Genomic DNA, 19,470 nt, shown 5'->3' with positions numbered 1-19,470 from the left:
TGCCAAGGAGTGTGGTAGAGTCTCCTACTTTGGAGGTCTTTAAGCAGAGGCTTGACAACCATATGTCAGGAGTGCTCTGATGGTGTTTCCTGCTTGGCAGGGGGTTGGACTCGATGGCCCTTGTGGTCTCTTCCAACTCTATGATTCTATGATTCTATGATTCTATTCCCTCTTCATTTATTCTACCTGTGAAGTTAAAAGATGTGCACCATCTTGGCCTGCTTAAAGAGAAGGAAACACCAACATGTCATTAACAACACATTATTCCTTCTTCCAACATCCTTGTACGATACTCCTCAAGCCAACAGAGAGCAACCCAGCCATATGGGCATGGTATATATTACAAGTTATTATTTATTTGTTAGAAGAGGTTGAATACTGTCTCCGCTACCCTGGTAAAATATAGCTTTAAGAGAGGGGTGTGCAACCTTGAGTGCCACTTTCCCTCACAGACAATCTACCTGAGGTAAATGGGTCAAGTGATATATCTGTTACCTCTGTAAATGTAGGCCTCATTCCAGCCATACCATTTCTCCATCCTGTGTCAAAGTGAGGAAGAGACAGTAACACATTCCACTCAGCCAAGTGCAGGTGTGGACCTACCATGAAACTCTTGAAGCTTAAGATTCAGGGCCCCAGAAGCAACTTTAATCCACATTGCTTAAACCTTTTAGGCCTAGTAGACCCAATTTGAGTGGCACGACTCAAATTGATTAATTTTTTGTTGTATGTATTTCAACAATCCCAAAGTTTGAGAGCCGATTAGAACCAATGTTGTGAAGGTGTGGTGATCTGTCATGGAATGACCCTATCAAAGAACATAACAGTGGCTCCCCAGACCTTGTTGCTGGTTGTGAAGCAGCCCCCATGACAGCTGAAGCTTCAGAGCCCCCCAAATGTAGGTCTGCCATGGATAAATGCACTTGAGGAGAGTGTGGATCGAGGTTGCTAAGAGGTGTGGCCTGAGGAGCGACCCAAAACCAGAGAGAGGGTTCCTTATCTCTGCTTTAAAAGAGATGCTTCTATTGGGGTGTGTGGGGAGAAATGGATTGCTATTGCATTCATTTCACACTGGAGGGACTATAGGAATGACAGGTGGTTCTCTTGCAATTTATGGGACTATACAGGCTAGTCTTAGATTTCACATACACCCACCTTTGGGAAATCAATAGTTGAACTTCTCGCTTTGCTTCAGATGATGTCACAAGCATTGATGCCATAGTCTGATTCTCACTTGCTCAAGGCCTTCAAACAGGCCACCTGTTGAGGCTGAACGCTCAGCGGCAGATTTCCTGCATCAAGCTGGAGGTTGGATTAGACTAGATGGATGGTCTACAGGGGCCCCTCCACTCTCTGAGTCTATGATTCTGTCACTATTTCAAATACTTATTTGTTCACATCCAGCAGAGGAGAGTTGCTGGAGAAAATAGATTCACACCTGGGTGCAAATCCCCATTGCAAGCCCAACTGGTTCCCCATGAGGTGGCTGGATGCATCCTCTTTTATGAACAGCGGATACGCATTCTCACCTGCAGTTTTAAGTCTCTACTACAAGTGACTCAAGATGGAAGGTGTGATCTGCCAAACTCTGCCTCTGCTAGATTTCGGTTCACTCCCAAAGGACCTAATGCTGGATTTCTGCACAGAGATGTGTGGAGTACGTGCATTTGCTCACGTACATCCCTTGTTCTCTCTGTGTCTTCCATGCCTCCCTCACTGTGCATCCTCCCCACTGTCAGACCTTATAAGCTCCGTGGAGCAACGACCAGCAAGTGCTTGTTACAGAGCATCATGCGCATTGATGCCACTCTTATAATAACAACACAGCAATGACATTTGACGGGCTGTCCCCAATGCTTTCACAGAAGTATTAAATCTGTTAGTCTTTAAAGGGGTTCTCTTGGTCCTTCTGGCATACTGGGAATTGTGGCCTTTTCTGTGGCAGCCCCTAAAGTGTGGAACATTGAGATGCATCTGCCACCTTCATTGTGCAGCTTTCATCATATACTGAAAACACACCTCTTTCTCCTGGCTTTTGACATTTAACGTATTTTCTTTTGGGAGACCCACCTCTTTTGCTGAATTTGTATGTTGCAAAATTATAACTTTGATTTCTTTCTATAACTGTATTGTGGTAACCCACTGTGGAATTGTATACCTTCAGCATAGCAGGATATAAGAAATCCTAGGAATAAGTAAAACAAATAAGTTGCCACAATCCTCTTCTGATGTAGTTTTGCTGTTATGGACTGTTAGCATAGCTACTCCGCTGACAATTAATTTATCAGTTCCTTTTCTAGCAGTGAATTCAATGCTTGTCTACTCAGAACAGAACTTAGTCCCACTTGAGTTCGGTTGGACTTACTCCCAGGTAAGTGTGCATAGGTCCGCAGCCTCAATCCATAGCTTGCTGCTTTCACTGTAATTGCTTTTTGTATTAGCTTTCTCAGTTTGTTGGCTTTTGTATTTTTAAAAATAAAGGGGGGCAGCTATTGTTTTCTTAAAAAATAAATAAATCCCAGGAGTCCTTGATGCAATCTGAAAACTATTTTGCATCCAGCAGAGTCTAATCTAATTAAGTATGCACAACACCTCCTACACTCCATCTTAAGACTGTAACAAACTGCAGGCTTTGGGGCTTTTCCATCATGCACAGCTGTTCTCTCTCTGCCCCACAACCTTTTTCTTTTTAAAGGGTGGTTGTTTTGATTATTCATCCAGCATAAGGAAGAGTCCCAGAGTTCTCAAAAGCTTATCTGCTGCTCTGTAGCATTTTAGCTGGTCTTCCTAATAAGAATATCATTCTATGGCAGCTTTTTGAAAAGACCGATTATATTCAGAGGCTGCTGACAAATCTTCTTAAAAGGGGTGTGAGACAAGGAGACGGGAGTGCCTTTTCCTCCCCCTTTCCAGGAGCTGTTTTAGTCAAGTGAAGAGCAACAGAATTGTGACCCAGCCCAGTGCTGAGTGATTTGGGTTGCTATCACACTGCATTTCAGATAAAGGTGGCAGTTCACACCCTTTGGATAAAGCTATTGTCCCATCTGTCTCCAGACTCGACGGCAGCAGTGCCTGAGATCCCTTTAGCCCCCAAGCCACATGGAAATAGGGATGTTTGTTTAGGGAGAAGCATCAGATCCCTGGGAAATAAACATTATTATTTTTAATGGTTTTTAATTGGGGTTTTCCCAGGCGTAGAATCTCACCATCAGGACCATTTGGCTCTATTTACCAGCTCCAGAACCAGGTAGATCACTGCCTCTATTTTACACCTTTTTGGAAAACTGCATTCTGCTTGGACTTCTGTCTCAAGGAGTAGCGGGGTTGGTTGGTTGCAAAGTATACCAAATAGTTAAACACTTGGACCACACTAGGACCATGCTTTGAACTCCCAGAAAGGTGAGTTTCCAGTCTTTAATCCAAACTATTTCCCTTTCTCACAAAACAGCCTGCATATCCTCTTCCTTCCAGCTGTTGCCACTGTCAGTTAAAAACTGGGTTATATGCCAATGCTCCTCCAAAAAAACCCCCATTCCCCATACCTCTTCCAGGCCCTGATCATCTGTTGTGTCACCTTGAGAGTTTTACTGAAAGGTCAATAACGTGTTTTAACTTTGTGGTTGCATAAAGACACAGGCAAGTTTCAGAAGTGTGCGTCAGCTGCCTAGAAGCCAGAGGTCGTGAGGTGGGTGGCAAAAAACCCACATCTTTCACAGGGAGTTACCAATATCCGTTCCTGAGGATTATTTCCCATCATCACAACCCTGGGCTTTGAGGAAAAAGGGGTAAGGCAATTAAGGCTCCCACGTTTACACTCTTCTGTGGTTCTGCTTCCCAAATTACAGTTGTTTGCCTCTGCTGCAGATCTTGACAGCTCAGCGTGGCACCTGGTTGTGGGTGCTGAAATTCCTTTTGGTTCTGAGATGGCTGTTGGTTGTTTCTTACAGCAGGGGTGGTGAAAGGGAGAAAAGTCATCCCCTCCGACATCATTTGGGTCATGGATGGGGAACTTTGTCCCTCTAGATATTGTTGGACTCCGGTCTTTCATGGCAATGGGAGCTGTAGTGCAGCAACACCTGGAAGGCCACAGAGTCCCTATGTCAGGGGACCCTGACACAGAGGGCTGTTTTGCTGCAAAATCTAAATAACAGTCCACTCTCTTGCTATCAAGGGACGCGGGTGGTGCTGTGGGTTAAACCACAGAGCCTAGGGCTTGCCAATCAGAAGGTCAGCAGTTCGAATCCCCGCAACGGGGTGAGCTCCCGTTGCTCGGTCCCTGATCCTGCCAACCTAGCAGTTCGAAAGCACGTCAAAGTGCAAGTAGATAAATAGGTACCGCTCCAGCGGGAAGGTAAACAGCATTTCCGTGTGCTGCTCTGGTTCGCCAGAAACGGCTTAGTCATGGCGCCGCAACCCCAGAGTCGGCCACGACTGGACCTTTACCTTTTACTCTTGCTATTTGGTAACATAACCAACAGGGAGCGCTTTCCTGTACTTCTTCTCAGATTGTAGACCCTTGGGTAGCCAAAGCCATGAAAACAAATAGGAAGGTGGTAGCAGCAGGCAAACCCAAGGCTTGCAGAACTACATTTAAAAAAAAAAACCCTAGGGGGAACTCCCAGAAACAGCTCTATGAGGGCTGATCATGCTCAGTGGCCACAGAATGATGGCTATTGGAGGAGAAACAGAAAACTAGGGTGGAATGGGGAAAAGGTTTGGGGTGGCTGGAATCCTAAACAGGATCCCGCTGCAGCATTTTGTTGCAGGTTTCACTTGTGAAACAGCCAGAGCTGAGTAACAGGCAGCAGCCATCCAGTGGAGCTCAAGAGCCAAGCCAGACCCAGAAAAGACTAGTATTGCATACGTAAAGTCTCAGCCTGAACCAGAAACCATTATTACAGCTCTTCCTTAGTGTACCTGAAGGAGCGCCTCCCAGCCCCATCACTCATCCTGGACACTGAGTTCCTCCTCTGAGAGTCTTCTGCTGGTTCTCTCACTGTGAGAAGCAAAGTTACAGGGAACCAGTGCTTTTCGGTAGTGGCGCCCTCCCTGTGGAACACCCTTCCTTCAGATGTCAAGGAAATAAACAACTATCTGACTTTTGGAAGGCATCTGAAGGCAGCCTTGTTTAGGGAAGTTTTTTATGTTTGATGTTTTATCATGTTTTTACTATTCTGCTAGCAACAGCCCAGAGTGACTGGGGAAACCCAGCCAGATGGGTGGGGTATAAATAAAATTGTTGTTGTTGCTGCTGCTGCTGCTGCTGCAGTGAGACTACAGCAAGCCATGTGACTTGGAAAGCCTTTACCACTTAGGGAGGCACTCCAGTTTATAACCCTAGCACAGGCATGGGGACCTGTGGGACTTCATCCAGTTGTTGCAGAGCTACTGGTTACGCTGACTGGAGATTGTGCAATGTCTGGCAGCCACAGAGTCTCCATCTCTGCCCTAATGGCTCAACCCCATGTGGCAGCTGTGCAGAGCCAGGGGTCCACTTCTGTAGCCCCAACAGCTCCTGACAGCGAGAGAAGCTACTGTGCTCTAGGTAAGAGCCATGGATGAGAAATCTGCCTCCCCCTCTCCTGCCCTTGAGGACATCCAAAGTCTGCTGCTTCAGCTTGCCTTATGGAAAGCCATTGCCACTCATAAGACTATAATGCTTGGAGACTAGCTAACTTTATGCATTGTAATCTACAAGGAAATGATTCCTTCTGAGTACACTGGACTTTCCCCTTACTTGAGACAGTCCAAAGTAGTGGGAAATATTAATTGCATTTTCCACTTTTGGCTTCTGAATGGCTTCTGAATGGCAGGAGTTTAAGGGGCTACAAATCCAGGAGCAAAGCAAAAAGGAGACCAAGAACGGGCTATGCAAAGGCCATTGAAAATGCAGCCTTATTACAACACCAACTTGAGCAAATTTAACTCCAAAGTCAGTTCCAATGAGTTCAATGGGGTCTTCGTGCGTGCAACTACTTAGAATTCAAGCCTTAAGATTTCTGCATTCAGAAGGCTGGATTTGACATGAGACAAGCTGCCGTACACATAGTACATGCGTCAAGCAACTACTGTACTCAGCTGGTAGAAGAAATGCTCAAAGATAATAAAAATGCAGCAAATGCTTAATTTATGTTTTGCACACTTGTCTGTCCTGGCAACTTGAAAAGAGCTGCAAGACTGCTCTCTGCTGTCCAGATGCCAAATTCCTTGTAACAGAAATGAGAGACTTTGTAGGAGAGTAGCAGCAGCGCTAAACATAGGAAGAGGCTTAAGACACTGTAAAAAATCTTGTTTTATTGTGGCATAAGCTTTCATGGACTAGAACCCACTGGAACAGTGTGTGTGTTCTACTCAGCTGATATATACATGCACTGTTTAAAATCCTAAACAACTTCGTCCCCAAATATCTGAAGAAAATACCTCCTTCCCTACAGACACTCTCCAGTGCTAAAATCAGCAGAGGCCCTCTTAGTAATTTCAGCCCCCTTAGAGTATCAGGAGATGGGGTCCCAGGAGAGAACATTCTCTGTGACAGCTCCTAAATTGTGGAATTCACAGAGGTGAATCCAAGTTCATCATTTGAAGGCTTATGACATAAGCTGAAGGCACATCTCTTTACCATGCTCTTTAAGACACACCTATTATTCTGACTGTAAACTGTTTTAGCTGATTTTTAATTTTTTAGTGCTGTGCTTGAACCTTAAGTAAAGTTACGAAGTTCAGTAATATATGTGTTAACAGTGGGTCTAAAGTGCTACAAAATGTAGTTAGCACTAAGCCCAATCCCACATACCATCACACTAGATATGATTTGATTAAACCCTCAAGTGGGGGAGGAAACCTTGGTTCTGATCCAGTTCTATACAAATAAGAGTTATTGATAAATTCTAGTTTTGCAGTTCCATGCTGGTGTCTTTTTACAGCAGTGTTGTGGAAGAAATGAAATTGCTTTTTGTGTAGTCTCACTGATTCAGCCTACAGTCATGGGATAAAGAACATATACCCTCTTTGAATTTGGCTTTATTTGCGTTAACTAAATCATGACATGGTGCAATATGTCATGTGTTGTTGTTCGTCTGAGGTTGTATTTACCTAATTTTAAGACCTGCTAAGGAACAGATGATTGTTATTATCTCCGTGCGCTGCTCTGGTTCGCCAGAAGCGGCTTAGTCATGCTGGCCACATGACCCCGAAGCTGTTTGCGGACGAACGCCAGCTCCCTTGGCCAGTAAAGCAAGATGAGCGCCACAACCCCAGAGTAATCCGCAACTGGACTTTACGATCAGGGGTCCCTTTTTTAAAAAGTAAAACGACAGAATTCAAAGAGGGGGTACTTTCTTTCCCCCGATTGTACAGTCTATGTAGCTCAGAATTGTCTGCCCTGACTGGCAGAGGTTCTCCAGGGTTTTGAACTGGGCACTCTAGCAATCCTTCTTGGAGATGCCAGAGAAAGAACGTGGAACCTACCTACTGCATGCAAAGCAGATATTCTACCACTGAGATACCACCTTTCCAAATTGGGGACACTGCAAAACGCTCCAATACAGCCAGCTCCAATTGTGAACAGGATTGAAAACATAGTTAATAGAGAAATATGCAATTAAGCAGTACTTAACATGCATTATGACAACTCCAGATCCATTAATAGGTGGTTGACCTTAGCAGAAGGCTGGAAAGGTTTTTGTTTTGCCAAGCATTGGAAGAATTTGATTCAATGCTGGCCATTTATTCCATTGAGTTGTAGAATTTCACCATTGCTTAATGAGTGCATTTTATAACACTATTTTTGTTTGTTTCTTAGCAGTTTATAAATAACATTGACACCATTCTTACAAATGTTCAAAAATCCAACACGTACCAATACTGGGCTTATCAAATACCTGGGGGACAACCAATGAGCCGCAGAGATATACCAATCCAGCACATGTATTTACTCCCCAATGATAATATTGCTATCGCTCTGTATTCAGTGTAAAGGCCAAAGCATGAATCTAGCTATCTGCTCCTTTAAAGTGAGACCAAAGTGTATTTGAACATTGGGTTGTAATTACCAAGGCTTGGTTCAGAAATGACACCTCTTGCATAGCTGTGTGTGCAGGGAATAAAAGGAGACTAAATTGAATTTACAACCAAGATAGCCATTGTGCTCATTTATACCTGTAGATTCAATGTGGGATGGTTTCTATACCTCCATGAGGTGAGCTTGATTTTTATTTTTTTTTGTATACAGAGCAGTTGATCAGCTGTCACTTTCTATATTTGGTAGGGTCATTTAGATTAAATGAGCAAGGCAACGTTTTACACTTAGAATAGGGCTTTTGCCAACATGATCAGAAACCTACCAACATATGCAAATTAGGTCAGGATGAAAAGTATCTTCAAAAAAAGCACAGGTTAATGCAATTTCTGTACCCCATATGCATTTAATCCTTTCCCTTCATATCCTGAAACAGTACATGTCAGCATGCCCAAGTGTTGATAGATTTATTTTTGTCCACAGTATGAGTTGCACAAGCCTTCTCTCTCACTCCCCACAGCAGTGTGGAGGAGTTGCCAGGCTGAAGTTGGTTCAATAAAACTCTGTTCCAGAATAAAATTATGTTCTTGAGATTTTCACTCTGCAACAACGGAGGAAGCTGGTGAAAACCTAGAAGAGTAAGACTCAGCAGAGACTGAGCTTTGCTCATTACTGCTCTTCAAATGACAGCCATTGGAGCTCCCCATAGCAAGGGACAAAGTATTTCCATACATTAGTGTTTCTCCATTACATTTATTTACATTTTTTTTCATTTAAAAGCCAGAACAAGACAGATTTGACACTCTAAAATTTTTATTAAAATTACTAGAAGTGCACTTAGAATTACAAGAACAAAAAAGACTTGGTATGTTCATGGAGGATACCCAGGTTCCTATGAATTCCATAGGCGGATGGCAGAATGTTGTGACTGAATAGTGAAAGACAGTGGCCAAGATTCAAAGAGGCCCACACGCATGCAGAAGGCACTTCCGTGCATATATGGACAGCCAGTTCTCCCTTCTGGCTACAGCAGGCATGGGGAATGTTAGACTCCAGCTCCCATCAGCCTCAGCCAGCATGGCCAATTAGGAGAGATGATGGAAACTGCAGTGCAACTGAAGGGTCGCAGGTTCCCGATCCCTGTGCTATGGGCTTTCTATACCATACCGGACATTGTTTTGGTGGGTTTCCCAGACTTCACGTACTGCTTTGAAATGCAAAGACACACAAGAGGCTAAGGTGACATGAGTGAACTTCATGAGCCCCAGAACACCACACGCCCTCTTTGTATCTTGGCCAAACTCACACAAAAAAAATATAATTGATGGTTCAGTGCAAAACTCTTAATATGGAATCAAAATCCTAGCAACCAGGGGTTTCAAGATGGAATTTTAGCATAGGACTAAGCAGTCTCCACACAGAGCTCTTTCTAAAAAGTAGCATGGGCAGTTGGCAGTTAGACCACTTCAGCATAGGAACTAGTTTCACATGTACCGTGTCATTATTAGTCATTATTAGCTCAAAGCCACAGGTTCTAAGAATCTATCTTTCAGCAGGCTGTAAACATACTTCAGACTCCGATTTTATCACTGCATGCCTGTCAGGCTAAATTATGTGTGCGGATTTACATAAATCGCTATTAGCTCTGGCGCCATAACCTCACATTGGTTTCACTTATAATAATTAGTGCAAAAAGTTGTCATTAAACACAGAACAAATGATCTGATTGTATAACAGAAGTATAATCTAAGGCAGCCTTTCCCAGCCCTTGGGTCTCCGGATGTTATTGGACTACAGCTGGGGCTGATGGGAGTTACAGTCCAACACCACCTCCCAGGGACCCAAGGCTAGTGATGGCTGAACTATGGAATCTGGCCCAGTTCTCAAACTTGCTTCTGACAGTTAAATGCACTGTTATTTTTTGTACACAGAACATGACATCCGAATGTGCCACACAAGAGGATATTTACACATCTAGCAAAAGGAAAAGGTTATTCAGGACTAACATTTCAGACTTAACTACATGGCAGTACATTCAGAAGTGCTGATAACCTCTGGCAAATCACTTCACCGTAGCCCTATTCTCACTATATATTGACTAAATGTGATGGGGAAGTGGAATTACACCTGCAGGCCGCATCATATGATCTCTGGATATTCAGTAGAATAACTTCCTAATAGGGTTTCTGACCTGGCAGATAAAGCCTGCAGAGCTGTATACAGAGCCCTGTTCTCCTATCCCATTCAGCACAGGGCCACCAGGCCAGCAAACACCACCCAACTTGAAAATCACCTGTTTAGTTAGTGTGTAAACAGCAGGCAAGAATAGGGCTAGGGTTTTTGAGGTATCAAGAACCAATTTGAGAATCAGATCTTGTATACTATGTACTGAAATGTTTTTGAACCACAGCAGCCTAAGAATTCAAAATGTGGCTGCATGCTTACAATAGGTTAAGCACGTTAACACTGCCATGTCAGCATGGAAATTCGTGCACACCCCTTCATAGCATTTGTTTTGGATATAGAAGTGCAGTTTTACATAAAGGGCAGTATTTCCAACATATTACATCTAAGAAACCAGCTGCTAAAGTTCACCCCTCTTGTTCTCAAATTGTTCCGAACTCTAGGCGCAGAGGTAGAAATATACAAGTTTGAGTTTAAGAGGCAAGAAATAAAACATTGTGTTTGAATTCTTCTGTCTTCCCAAGTACCACACAAACACCATCATACTTCACATCTGAACTTTGCAAAGATGTCAAAAGATGGAGAAATAAAAAACAAATTAAAGAAACAACCAATTCCCTCTAAACTCACAGAAGCAGGTACTGTACAGTTGCTGAACGCACACAAGAGCATATTGTGAAGTGAGAGAATTACTCACAACTGGGACTTGTGCGGTTGAATGGCTGGCATCAACTTTTGTAAATGTGGATTTGGAATAAAATCCACCATTTCTCTACAAAATCAAGAAATGGAAGCCCATTTCTAACAGCTGAACCTAACAAACCAGGGCTTCTATATTATCTAGAAAACCTAGTTTTCCGATTCTTGACCAATGTATAGGAGAGCACAATAATATGAAGAGGATGCTCACAGGGTGAAATTATTGCCAAGTTCCTGGTGATGTATAGGCCTTAGAATTCAAAAGTGAAAGAAAAAGCAGAGAATAATATTTAAGATTAACTGGAAAGAAGAGAGATACCCTTGAGCAGGCAAACAGTAAAGGAGCAACCATTAGAAGAGGCCAAGTATGGAGACAGCAGGAACCAAAACTAAGAAAGGCTCTTCACTTTTAAGGACGCCAAAGAATCTTGAGGCAAATAGTGTCTGTGGTACATTTCCCCTAATGGAAGCCAAGTATTGAAGAGTTTTACTCCTTGCAATATTCACTGATCCCTCAAGGAACGTAACAGAACTTGGGCCACCGTGTCATCTTCATCAGCATTATAATCCTAAAAACAGGAGACAAGGGAGAATGCGTATGATTAAACAGATTTTGGTCTTGTACCAGAACTGTTAAAGCCAATTTCCTTCTTTCACTTCTCATTTCTCCCACTACAGGATGTTAAGTGGTATAGGCACAAATTTCCAAGGGGTGCGCCCAAGATTTCCCTGTATGCTCAGGGCCCAGTTGTGGCTTCGCTCACTTCTGTGTATGGGCTGATCTGTGAAGGGTCATCCCCCCTCCAAGGATGGCAACTGAATGAAACACTATTTCCTAGCTTTTTACATTAGAATAAGGCTGTCCAAAAAGACAAAGTTTAAAAGAAAAGACTAGCGTTTGGTAAATTCTGAAGAGGCTGTTTCCTAGTTACTACTTACCACAAAAGTATCATAAGAAAATTGGTGTCGTCGTTGAAGATGTTCCATGAAGTTAGCACTTCTGTAGTTTGGATCACCCCATGGCATTGATGCACAGATCGGGCAAACCTGGAAAAGTTTGCAGTTTATCCAACCCAAATTTCTTCCATTTCAAGTTTGGTGGGAGGTGCCCCGCCCCGCATCTGATCAGCATATATTCTAGATCCTGCCCACTATTTTCTTTGTCAAAGGCTTGTCCCAGGAAAACCCGTAGTAAGAAACCCAAAGAACAGAAGGGCAATTCTGTCCATACAAACTTATTAGTCACTGCCCCAAGCACAGCACTGTCTTGCTGCAAAGCCTAGGAATGGCTTTTCAAGAGGCATAAGGAAATGGTGTGGGAAGAGTGGGAGGGAAAGAAAGCCTTGTAGGGCAAACAGAATTCTGCTGGGGATTCTTTGGCCACAAGCCAAATATCTTGATGTTTCCTAGTGTAAACTTGGGTGGGGCAACTCCTACTAACTGCAACAATCTTAAGTATTCAAAAACACCACTACAAACACCCAGCCATGTTAGTAGTTGCTAAAATACAGCAATGGCAGGAAAAAAGTTTGTTAAGAAATTTTTAGCAAGTCATGCAGCACTGGGATACTAGCTATAATCAAAGTAACGCTATTTGTTCCTTCAAGGAAAAAAAGCTTCCTATTAAATGACCCATCAACCCACCCTGAACTACACTTTGAAAAGTAAAGCAATTACCACTCGTTTTGCATCCATGCTGTGATACTTTCGGCAGTGTTCTACCAGCCCTTCCTGGTCCAGATTTCTCTCATTGCAGTAAGGGCAGGGAAATGTGAACCTATTTGGAACACTCCTGTAGAAACAGAGGGTAAGGCCTTCACTTCTATGAAAAACTTCCAATTATGTAGAGCAGCTTAAAGTCATGTAGGAGAAGGCTCTTTGAGTAGCACAGCAGAATCATTCAACAAAGCAACTATGATAGGCAGTGCAAGCTATCTCTGAAGGGAAAAGCACACAAAATAGCTTATACAGTGGTGCCTCGCAAGACGAAATTAATTCGTTCCGCAAGTTTTTTCTTCTTGCGAGTTTTTCGTCTTGCGAAGCACGGTTTCCCATAGGAATGCATTGAAAATCAATGCGTTCCTATGGAGACCGCCTTCAGACCAGGTCCAGGGACAGTCTGTCCCCAGACCTCTTCTGAAGGCTGGCGGGGGGAGAAGGACTTTTCTCCCCACCGCCAGCCTTCAGAACAGCCTTCTGAAGGCTGGCGGTGGGAAGAAAAGCCCTTCTCCCGCCGCCAGCCTTCAGAAGAGTTCCCGGAGGGCTGCCTAGGCTGCGGATAGCAGCCTGCTGCCCGGTGCGAGGCAGACATCTGCAGCTTGGGGTGCCCTGCAGGACTTCCCCGCAGGGCTCTGCAAGCTGCGGATAGGGGTAGCAGGCTGCTATCCGCAAGCTGTGGATAGGGGCAGCAGGCTGCTATCTGCAGCTTGGAGAGCCCTGCGGGGAAGTCCTGCAGGGCTCCCCAAGCTGCGAATGTCTGCCCCACGCGAGGGGCGCTCTGCTTAAGAGCGTCCCTTGCGCGGGGCAGCATGCTGTTATCCGCAGCCTAGGCAGCCCTCTGCGCGCCTTCCCCTCTGTTCCCGGACCTGTCCTGAAGGCTTGCGGTGGGAGGAGGGCTTTCCTCCCCACCGCCAACATTCAGAATGCTGTTCTGAATGTTGGCGGTGGGGAGGAAAAACCCTCCTCCCACGCAAGTCCCGGGAACAGAGGCGAAGCGCTGCGCGCCTTCTCCTCTGTTCCCGGACCTCCCACCACAAGCCTTCAGGACAGGTCTGGGAACAGAGGAGAAGGTGCGCTGCACTTCCCCGCTGTCCCAGGAGATTTCCCTATAGGCTTTCGTCTTGCGAAGCAAGCCCATAGGGAAATTCGTCTTGCGAAGCCTCTAAAAATCGGAAAACCCTTTCGTCTTGCGGGTTTTTCGTTTAGCGAGGCATTCGTCTTGCGGGGTACCACTGTACTGTAATTAAGCCTCTAGTGCCCTCAATGTTTGAGGCTTTTAAAATATGGAAGAAAATATGAAAGAAAAACCCTTCCTTATTTGGCACAAAGCAGCAACACTTTTTATGCTGCAGATAACCTTTCAACATGTGGCTCCAAAGATGAACAGCAAACTAGATACAGAGGTACCTTGGTTTACAAACAGTCCTGTTTACGAATGATTCGGTTTACGAACTCCGCATAGCCAAAAGTAGTGTACTGGTTTGCAAACTATACCTTGGTCTAAGAACGGAATCTGAATGGTGGAAAGGCACCGGTGGCGGGAGGCCTCATTAAGGAAAGCACGCCTCGGTTTAAGAACGGACTTCTGGAATGGATTAAGTTCGTAAATCGAGGTACCACTGTTATAGGAAGTAGTTCTTGCCATCAACTACGCATACGTACATGTGAAAAATTGCTAGAGCTGCTTTGCATTAGCTAACAAACATTTGTCTGGACCTCAATTGAGACTGCAAGTGAGGTGCCATATACTTAGACCTCACCACAGATCATTTAATCAAATTCCAAATAAGGCTTCCTTCCTTGGGAAGCTCAGCTGACCTTTGTAGCCTTTGGGTGAATGGTTATGACATACTTATTTCATCAGACCTTTCAACTGTCCAGTGGACTCTCGCTCTTCCACTATGTAAATGTACCCTCCAAATAATTTAATCTCCTCACAGGGATACCATTTTAAACTAAGAACAACCTTCAGGAAGGGATCAGGTGGCAAAATTCAAGGGTCCCATTGCTTAAGTGCAGAAGATCTCCAAGGCCATTTGGTCAAGATACAGCAAACCTCAGTTTTTACACCTATCTTATATATGAGCCTCCATTACAAGTAAGCAAATCACAACAGTTGAGAGGTTACCTGGTATCCTGTGGTGGATCTTTTGTCACGGCTTTAACACCTTCCATTATATAATTCTGGTACTTCAAACAAGAAGCTGCATGATTACGCAGCTTTGAGAGGGACATCTGTACAGAATGAGAAAATAAAACATTTTCTTTAAAACAGTGTAGGTGTTTCAGATGTGACATAAAAGTATGTTCCAAGGACTGCACAAAAGGGTTGTTGTGACAGGCTCTGGGTCAAAAAACACAAGAGTTACACAAGGGACACATTGTACTAAGTTGATTTACCACTTTGCAGCAAGACTGCAGCACCTAGCCTATCCCTTACTGTTCTGTTAGCTGACACCTTGTTTATCCAGACACTGTTCTTATCTTTCATTCCCAGGAGATTAAACAGTCTACTGTTTCTCTTATGCCCCAAGTTAGTTAACTCTGTATAATACAATCAGCTAGAAAGAAATCAACTACTGTAGCTTGCTTTAAGAATTGCATTGTGACAAGGTCACATGAACAGCAGCAGGATATATGGATAGTATTAAAATTGTACTTGGGGACAACTTCTCTCCCCTTCAAAATTATAAAACAAACTCTGGTTTCAGAAAGCAGAGGTGGATGGAATTTAATATTTCCTATTGTGCTGTTACATTTCCCATATATAATGTTAGTCTCTAAACAAGTTTGTATCATCTGGACTTCTCCAGACACTGACAAAGTACAGTTGCCAACATTTACCAATAAAAGCTTTTCTTTCTATAGTCACATTGTTGTATATTTTATTTGTACTGAAAACACAAATTACAGGATTACTCTATGATTTCTATTTTATGAGTTCAGCTTGCTTGTCCAAACTACAATTGAACAAGAATTTTAATTTTGGTTTACCAGATCTAACATAGTCTATGATCTGACAATTTCTAGAATGGTAAGGAATTTTTAACAGTCTCAGCTGGCAAATAGATCAAGCTGAGCACATTTAATATATTATGTGTGTACATTTATAGATAAGAGGATGCTGATTTAAGCTCAGTACAGAATATGATACACGAGAGGCATTCAGTTTGAGACATGGAAAGTCAGATATTTTAAAAATAGAGGACTTCAGTTTTACTTTCAACTGCAAATGATATAGACAAAAACCATTCTTACAAAAGAGCAAAGTATTTTTAGGTACTTTTAGACACAACAGCTCTTCATTAATCCCCACCCCCTCACATTCTCATTGTACTTTGAAGACTGACAATATAAAGGAGCGCTCCACAACGTGGTGCCCTCCATATGTTTTGGGCAACAACATCCATCAACCTTGACCACTGGCCATGTTGCTTGGGTCTGATGGGAGCTGAAGTTGAAAACATCTGTAGGGCTTCGGGAAGACAGATATAAAATGCAATTCCATTCCTGACTCAATTTTGGCTCAAAACAGTCCCCAAACTATCAGACTTTATTCAAGATATCAGCCGTACATCCAAAATTCACTTTGTTAAGCCCCTTAAGGGGTTATGCAAACTTCACTACAAATCATAAACAACAAAGTGCATGGGGTCCATTGAAGCAATTATGGCATCAATTTCACAAAACAATTGTATGCTTTCATGAGAGCTACTTCTTATATTACAAAGAAATACTGAAAAGCTGCATGAGGGCTTGCCATGTATTCTCTTCACCACCTGCACTGTGATGTTGCCGTGCAGTCATGGGGTGGAATCCAAAGTAGTGCTAAGGCAATCATTCTGTTAGCACAAGGATTTACGTAAAGGAGCATTCTAGCCCCTCCCCCAAAACAAAGCTGCTCCAGGGGTTCCCCATACCCACTGGAGCAGATTTGGAGAGGGTACGGAATGGAATAAGGGGTAGTCCTGTTGTGCAAGTGGAAATCCCTGCACTGACAGGACATGTTAGTAAAATATGTCCCATGATCCCCTCCTGTGACAAGATCTGAACATGCTGGATTGCTTCCACTACTGACAGATCTCATTGCAGGAAACTGAAAGACCCATTTCCCACGCTCTAGTCGAGGCAAGGAAAAAAGTAAAAAACCACATGTTACCTTGGCCAGTTCTTTGAAAGACCTGAATAGCCTCTTCCCCACCACCATGAAATTCAGCAGGGCTTACCAGAATTTTCTTTTACACAAATCTGACAGTTATCAAGTGAGAAATCTAATGTGAAAATTTGCTTTTATCTAGATTCATGTTATATATAGGTAAACACAGGCCAGCTTTTCCTACTTTTTTATTGCAGCCATTGCAAGTAGTCTCTGTCATTTCAATTTGCTTTTCCAAGTCGAAAGCTCTGCTGCCGTGAGACAGGGTACTGCGACAAACTCCACAAACTGGCTTTTTTGGCTTAAGACACTCCTGAATGCATGGTGTGCAAAAGCTAATATGAAAAAAAGACAATATATTAACATTTGCATTGTACACAATCAGTCAATGTGCCAATGCACCCCTTTCTTACAACACCAAAAGAAATCACAAGCAGCACAGGACCTAGAAACCTATTAATATATTACAATGTAATCTTTAAAAGGCAACCTACACTCAACTATTTCTATAACTTACCTTAAAGGTACCTAGTTAACCGGTTAACAGCTTCTTGTTCCTTTTAATAATGTCTCTTCTTGTTCAAAATTGACTACATAAGGAGCATAAAACCTGCTCCTCAAAGACCTTGCAAAACCAACATTAATGATAGCGGCATGAATCACAGTTGACGTCTACTTTTGATAACATGCAAGATGAAGTCACAAAAGTATACCAGTGGTGAATAGTTAGCCACACCTTATATAAAAAGTGAATATTACTGCTATAAGCTTCACTAAGCAGCAGTGTTAGCAATAGTAATCATATTCTTAGGTGCTGTATACATAGCATGCTATATACATAGCATCAAATTAGGGCAAAATAAAAAACACACATAAAAGTAGTCAGGGACTATGGATTGCACCTGTCGCAACCATTCACACTTCCAGTAAGAACAGGCAGGATAATTGCTCAACAGGTGCAGTTTTGATTTCCTTCATTTATTTCTTTAGAACTGACCAAGGAAGAACAGATATAATGCGTGCTACTACTGCAGGATGACAATATTTGTTTCATGTATACAGGGCTACCCAACAAGAGCATTTCTGCAACAGAGTCTAAGCGTTATGGCTTCTGTGCTACACAGAAATGCATTTATGTGACCAATGAAGTTCACACAACACCAGTAAGTTAACAGCAATATGTACCTGTTAATAGATGGCAAAAGGTAACACTGCTGGGAGCATGTGGGCATTTTCAGGGCTGGAAAAATTATATATGGTCTCTGAAAAAGCTCTCTGAAAGTTTTAAATGCTAGCACCCCTATTTTCTTAAGGCATGCTTAAGGTCGACCAATTTCTCATGCTGGTTCCTAAAAACCTCAGAAAGGCTACAATTTTTTCCTTCACTTATAATTAAGTACCTGTTCTTTCACTTATAATTAATTACCTGTCACTTATAATTGCCACTTAGTTCTTTTGTTTCCACCATTTCAACCCTGTGCTCTACCCAGAAACGAACAATTTTTAACCTATTTCGAGGTGCGCTTGGCACTGCCCTTAGGTGCGGGATTGGTGAAAGGAAGGGCGAGCCGCTCGTGCAGCAGCAGGAGGAGGAGGAGCAAAAGCGAAACAGAAAGTGTAAACACTGCAAAGAACCCATGGAACCGAAAGCTAACTCTGGAAAGAACCTACACGCCCTATTCATTTGCAAGCATCTCCGCTCAGCTGCAAAAGCGGCAGGCCGGCGGAGACCCGACCGCTTCCCAACACGTTAACTCGGGAGCTGTTATGAACGGCCAAAAGGGGAAACTCGGGTTTAAACACCATTCCCCCCCCAAAAAAATAACCCCCACCGCATTGGCGACTTAAACCCGTCCTTCGCCGCAGCCCAGAGCTTTGGTAAGACAACGGAAGGCTGCGCAGCTGGAGGAGGGAAGAGGCGAACGAAGCTGCCGCGGCGGCGGCCTCCTCCTGGCTGTGCTCCTGGCGAGAAAAAAGCGGCCCGTCCAGTTCTAACCGGCCTCCGCCCAAGAGCGCCCCCCACCAGCCCTTCGTTGCCATGGTTACCTCACCCACCCCTGCGGCCTCCTATCTCCGCTCCGGCCCCCGCGGCCTGTTCCGCACTCACACATGGCCGCAGGGCGCCCTCACGGGGCTCTCGAACACCTCCAGGCACACCGGGCAGGTGAAGCGGGACAGCGGGTCCAGCCGCTCAGCGGCGGCCGTTGCCCCCTCCGCGTACCGGGAGCTCGCCTCAGCCAGCGCCATCTTCCCCCACAGGCCACTTCCGAGAGCCTCTGCCGGCAGCGCGGCAACAGCGACGCTTTAGCCAACAAGCCGGGAGCGGGGGGGAGGGAGGAGGAGGCGGCGACGGCGGCCTAAAAGGGCCAGTGCCGCCCAGGCCACGCCCACCGGGTCCGGGTTCGAATGCGCCTGCGCGGCCGCGGCGGCGACTTTCGTTTCGTCACAGGAGGCGCGGCTTCCCTTACAAGGTTGGGAATCTAGAATCATAGAATCATAGAATCATAGAGTTGGAATAGACCACAAGGGCCATCGAGTCCAACCCCCTGCCAAGCAGGAAACACCATCAGAGCACTCCTGACATATGGTTGTCAAGCCTCTGCTTAAAGACCTCCAAAGTAGGAGACTCCACCACACTCCTTGGCAGCAAATTCCACTGTCGAACAGCTCTTACTGTCAGGAAGTTCTTCCTAAT

General features: G+C 44.1%; 1 protein-coding gene and 1 long non-coding RNA gene across 6 annotated transcripts; one reads left to right on the top strand and one right to left on the bottom strand.

Moving 5' to 3' along the window:
• Window positions 1-2,327: 2,327 nt before the first annotated feature.
• LOC309534633 lies at window positions 2,328-5,880 on the top strand. The gene is made up of 4 exons (XR_014220817.1): window positions 2,328-2,371; window positions 3,193-3,247; window positions 3,631-3,785; window positions 5,814-5,880. It is a non-coding gene; the product is annotated as an uncharacterized lncRNA (long non-coding RNA).
• A 2,932-nt stretch (window positions 5,881-8,812) lies between these two features.
• RNF114 (ring finger protein 114) lies at window positions 8,813-19,133 on the bottom strand. 5 transcript variants are annotated; one of them, XM_082226519.1, is made up of 6 exons: window positions 18,997-19,133; window positions 16,960-17,110; window positions 14,748-14,854; window positions 12,578-12,692; window positions 11,840-11,947; window positions 8,813-11,469 (listed from the first exon to the last, which is right to left on the bottom strand). In XM_082226519.1, the coding sequence occupies exons 1-6, from the start codon at window positions 19,020-19,022 to the stop codon at window positions 11,404-11,406; spliced, it is 573 nt and encodes a 190-aa protein (XP_082082645.1). In that variant the 5' UTR covers window positions 19,023-19,133; the 3' UTR covers window positions 8,813-11,403. The 5 variants fall into 5 exon arrangements, with proteins under 5 accessions (XP_082082645.1, XP_082082642.1, XP_082082644.1 ...); XM_082226516.1 differs by having other exon boundaries at window positions 18,883-19,132; XM_082226518.1 differs by lacking the exon at window positions 18,997-19,133 and adding an exon at window positions 18,831-18,949.
• Window positions 19,134-19,470: the final 337 nt, after the last annotated feature.

The sequence above is a fragment of the Podarcis vaucheri genome (genome assembly GCF_965113315.1).
Source record: "Podarcis vaucheri genome assembly, chromosome: 6".
NCBI lineage: Eukaryota > Metazoa > Chordata > Lepidosauria > Squamata > Lacertidae > Podarcis > Podarcis vaucheri.
Note: the sequence above shows the minus strand (reverse complement) of the source record. Positions and strands in the feature narration are given on the sequence as shown.